Below are 5051 nucleotides of genomic sequence, written 5' to 3'. Positions count from 1 at the left end.
AATGGACACGTGTATGAGATGTTTAATGTTCAAGTTTATATCATGTGGCACCTAATTTTTGCATAGAAATATCTTTTGAATCCCTCTTGTTGAAGCAAGAGGAAAGCTGGTCAATCATGAGGATGACTATAGCAGATAGGAACTAGCTAGGAAAGAGGGCAAACAGGGTGGATCTATCTCATTCATTAGTCAACGTACTGACTTGTTCTCAGGCTCGATATCTTTCATTCCACCTTGAACCAGTACAGGGCGGCAACACTGACGTATAACTCGTCCTCCCCAAAAATAGTCGTCCGGCCTGTAGACGTACGTACTAGGATGTGCAAATCAGCCAGGAAATGCTCGACGAACGACGATCGTCTATCTCGCCTTCCTCGCCCTTTCCACGCCGGTGGCCGGCGACTGCCGCGAAGTGAGCAGATGAAGAGAAAGGAAAAGAGAGCGGTGTCTTGCTCACACGCTTGCTTATGACAACACCAACACCGACACGATGGGACTACCATGACTTAACGCGCACTCAGTGATAGTCGTAGTTGTATTAAAATTACACAGTACCAATCAAATCGATCGATCTCCACGCAAGATCACATGGCCACCAAGGTTATTGTACTCAAACAGAGAGAAGTAAGAAGAACTACTGTACTAGTAATCGATCTGCATGCACCGGCGAAGGCGCCCGTCGATGGATGGATCACCCGTACTAGCTAGAACCAGAGGACGAGCAGCACCACGACCAGGACGAAGCAGAATATACACTGCATGAACAGCCAGACAAAAAACATCGGAGTTAATCGATCATTCATCATCGTATGCGTAGCTTTGCTAGAAAGAGCCATGCGGAAATTACCGTGAGGAGTCCGACCAGGGCGCTGGACGGCGGCCGCCTATGCTCGAGGAGCGGCGTGCCAACCGTCGTCGGCAGGTACGAGTACGTGACCGGCATCGGGATCACCGGCACCGGATGGCCATGGGGATGGTGGTGGGGAGGATGGTGGTGGTCGTGATGATGGGGGAGGGGATGGATTGGGATCACCGGCACCGAATGACCATGGGGATGGTGGTGGTGGCCATGGGGCTGGTGGTGCTGTTCGTGATGATGCGGGAGGGGCTGGTGATGGCCTCCGTGGTCGTGATGGCCCCCGTGGTGACCATGGCCGTGTGTCATCGCCGGAGACGCCGCTGATCGGTCCCGATTGCCGGCGGCCTGGTGGGTGGAAGATGCGTACCCACTTGAGCAAGCGCGTGGGTAGAGAGGGTGGAATGCTCGGGCTCGTGCCCCGGCGCTCGACTTGGTTTATTTATGCTGGAGTTGTGTACGTCTGACGATACACATGTAGTAGAGTTTATACCTAGAGTTTAACGTGTCGTAATGGGGTTTGCGACAAGTAACGCGCCATGCGGTCAAACTATTACTGGGTAGAGTGAAAGATCCAATCTCGCCATGGGTCCAGGCTTACTTTTTTTTAGAGGATGACTCTCCCATCAATGCTCCATAGTTTGACCAACAAACCGGTCGTCACGTGCGTTGTCCAAGAAAATAAATCTTTTCTTTGATACCACGAAGAATTTTTTGATAAAACAAATATATTAAAATTGCGAAGATACAAATTACATCCCTTCCGCAACAACGAAATGTCCTAAAAAAATTATGGATACACACAATCCTAGTAAAAAGATGAAGAAAAAAAACAAAAGATACCACTATAATGATCAAATCTTGCTGCAACACTAACCACTGCCAAGACAATACCCAGAGTCCGCGCTCCCAGAACAACACTCTATCAACCAGGCCACTGCTAGGCACAACCAATTAAGCCCATAGACTATCACGTGTAGCCAACCCTATCTCTCCTCCGAGCCACCGCCTCCAAGAAGCCCCGCTCCTACCATAGGCCAGTTCTCTGTCCTCCGACCGGCCTCACCGTCGTCGGGAGGGGTGTGAAACCAGGTCTATGCGTGGAGTTTTTAATAAACATAGTATTTTCGACATATTAATCTTTTGGTAAACATCTTCTTTTTGGCTCTTTATTCGACAACGAGATTTCCTTCCCGACGTTAATAGTGGCATTGTAAGATTACAATTTCGTAGTAATGGATCTTCAGATCTTGCTTCGCCAGATTAATTTTGGATCTTTTCTCGTGATTGCCGCGAGGAGTCTACTCGCAATATTTGCCCCGAGGTGATCCGTACCCTCGGCTCCCCAGCGACATCGACTAGGTTGCTCCATTTTTTTCCTTATATACTTTTGTTGGTACTCTTGCCAATATTTTTTGACTACTTTAATGGTTGCACGCCTGCAAGTAGCCTTAGCATGCATGCTCACATTAAAATTATGAAAGAACATTCGTTAGTCTTCACATGTGTATGGTTTGGTATCTATCTTTGGCTGCCTTCAGATAAGTACGAGTTTGTGTCATGAAAATAGAAAGAGTTTGATGTCCTCAATGATTTAGTCATTTTCAGACTTTATTTGTAATCGTTGGAGACAGCGCGTGTATCTCCACCATGCACTAGTTGTTACTATAAATATATTTCGTATTGATTGTCAAAAAAGGCTAAACACTGGATTTTCAGCTTGGAGCAAGTTCGTCCTCTCAAACTAATGCCTTCAACAAGGCAATTGCGAAGCACAAACAATTAAGGCCCCCGCTTGCCGATGTCCTTGGTGCAAGTCAAGAAATACCAAGCAAAATCCTCATCACCACGAAGACTTGGTCCGCCATTACTAGACCTCAAGCCTTAGCCGCCATAACAATATCAACCATTGTCTTCTCCATGGAAATAAAAAACAGACATGTCCCATGATGGCAATAGACAGCGAAGCTTCGCGTCACTTCCTCCATAAGTCGCATGGCTAGAAATATGGATGTACACGACCGAATCCCTTCCGATCCAGTAATCTACATGCATTAGGCGCCCAATGGAGATCACCAGCGGAGCCTTTCGGGACTCATCACCGGTCAGGTTAATGAGGCCCGACATCTAGAAGAACACCGTCCTGACGCGAGAAGAACCCAAGGACCACCTACTTTATTAGATAGATCACTAGGCCCCCACGCCACCACCCGCCGGTTCCAACAACAAACCGGAAGCGGGCACCACCACCACCACCTACACTATGAAGATTCTTGCGCTGGACGACCAGGGCTCACCGATCACACTTATGCACTCCTAATGAGGATGTTGTAAGTCGAGCCAGCTATCGCTCAGGTGGATCCCTACTTTGCACAAGTTTCAAAATGATGGATATAGTGGTGGAGATTTGGCGCCTCTTGAAAAAAGAACTTGAAAATCATATTTCCGAGTTCCAAAAAGTTCCGAGAAGAGGGCGGCGGCAACTCAATGATAATTATATTAAAATTACACGGTAATTATGAAATGGAACAAAAGTTCACATGCATAGGCACCAAATTTACTATGCTCAAACATACGACAAACTTAAAAAGGTACTGTACTACTTCCTCGGTCGGTCGGTCCTACTACAAGTGACTTGGGATTTGTCTAGATTCGCACATATCTAAACACGTTTTAGTATATAGCTAGATGTGAATCTAGAAGAATACAAGTCACTTATAGTAATTTAAACTGGAGGAAGTGCTTAATTTTGCGAGGACACACGAAGGCTCTCCTCGATGGGTGGATCCCCCGCGTAGTCCTAGATCCGCCAGAGGACGAGCAAAACGACGATGAGGACGAACAAGCCTAGACACTGCATGCAAAAAAATCAACAGCAATCATCAAAGTTAGTCGATAATTCATCATCCTATAGTATCTTGAACTTACTGTGAGGAGTCCGACTAGGCCGCCAGGCGCCAACGGCCGCCTGTGCACGAGGAGCGGCGTCCCGACCGTGGTCGGCAAGTACGAGTGCGTGACCGGGATGATCACCGGCACCGTGTGACCGTGGGGGTGGTGCACTGGCTGGTGGCGCGGCTCGTGATGCGGGGGGACGGGCGGCTGGTGATGGCCGCCGGGGTTACCATGTCCCCCGGGGTGACCATGGCCATGCGCCATCGCCGCTGATCGGATTGCCGGCGGCCTGGTGGATGGAAGATGCGTGAGCAAGCTTGTGGGTAGAGTGGGGGGACTGCTCTGGCTCCTGCCCAGCGGTCGACTAGCTTTATTTATGCTGGAGTTGTGTCTGACGATACACATGTGGACTATATACTACAGTAAATACATGGCTCATATAGAGTTTAAGGCGTTCTAACGGGGTTCGTGAGAAGTCACTACCACCGACGATCCAGCACGCGATGCGGTCAAACTACACAGAAAGATCCACTCGCCCCCTAGCGATCCATCGGCCCCCCCTTGCTATTTGTTTTAGAGGATCCCTCTCCCCTCACTTGCTTACAATTACAAATAGTTTTATTAGATTGCTGATTACATTTTAGACTCACATCTGATGTGCCAGCATAATTTAGAGCCCAATACAAGGGGCACCCCTAGCTAGCGCACGAGCGCTAGGGAGAAAATGAGAGATCAGTTTCCAAACCAATTTGTTTTTCCATTTTTGGCAAATTTTGGACTGTAGTGGAGGCAATTGAGGAAAGTTTTGCATGCATGTAGAAACAGACGAATTTGATGACGTAAGCGAGAATCTTTTCGAATTTGAAAATTCAAAACGTTTTATCTCACAAACGACAACTTCGATTTAAGATCTCGTTTTCACCAATAAATCCGTCTCGACGAGATCTTCAAAACTAGCACCCATGTTAATATGTTTCGACAAACTTTTTTCTCGGCTAAAAGTTATCAACCCTCTCTATTTGAATAATCAACCCCTCCGTACTTCAGCTGATCAACCTTAAATGTATAAAATTATCAACCCGGTGCAGAGCTATTGAGGGAAAGTTCGCATGCATGCACAAAAAGACGAATCTGCGATGTCAGCGAATCTTTTCCAAATTTAAAAATTCAAAACGTTTTAACTTTCAAACGACAACTTCAAATTAAGATTCGCTTTCACCAATAAATCCGTCTCGACGAGATCTTCAAAACTAGCACCCATGTTGATATGTTTCGAGAAACTTTTTTTCGGGCTAAAAGT

The 5051-nt window shown here is 47.1% G+C and overlaps 1 protein-coding gene across 1 annotated transcript; it reads right to left on the bottom strand.

Annotated features, from left to right (window-relative positions):
• Positions 1 to 506: 506 nt before the first annotated feature.
• On the bottom strand, positions 507 to 1254 carry LOC124684593 (uncharacterized histidine-rich protein DDB_G0274557-like). The gene is made up of 2 exons (XM_047218870.1): positions 848 to 1254; positions 507 to 755 (listed from the first exon to the last, which is right to left on the bottom strand). Exons 1-2 carry the CDS (start codon positions 1163 to 1165, stop codon positions 705 to 707), a joined length of 369 nt encoding a protein of 122 aa, XP_047074826.1. The 5' UTR covers positions 1166 to 1254; the 3' UTR covers positions 507 to 704.
• Positions 1255 to 5051: the final 3797 nt, after the last annotated feature.

The sequence above is a fragment of the Lolium rigidum genome, chromosome 1 (assembly GCF_022539505.1).
Source record: "Lolium rigidum isolate FL_2022 chromosome 1, APGP_CSIRO_Lrig_0.1, whole genome shotgun sequence".
NCBI classification, from domain to species: domain Eukaryota; kingdom Viridiplantae; phylum Streptophyta; class Magnoliopsida; order Poales; family Poaceae; genus Lolium; species Lolium rigidum.
The sequence above is the reverse complement of the archived record's forward strand: the minus strand, read 5'-3'. Positions and strand labels throughout refer to the sequence as shown.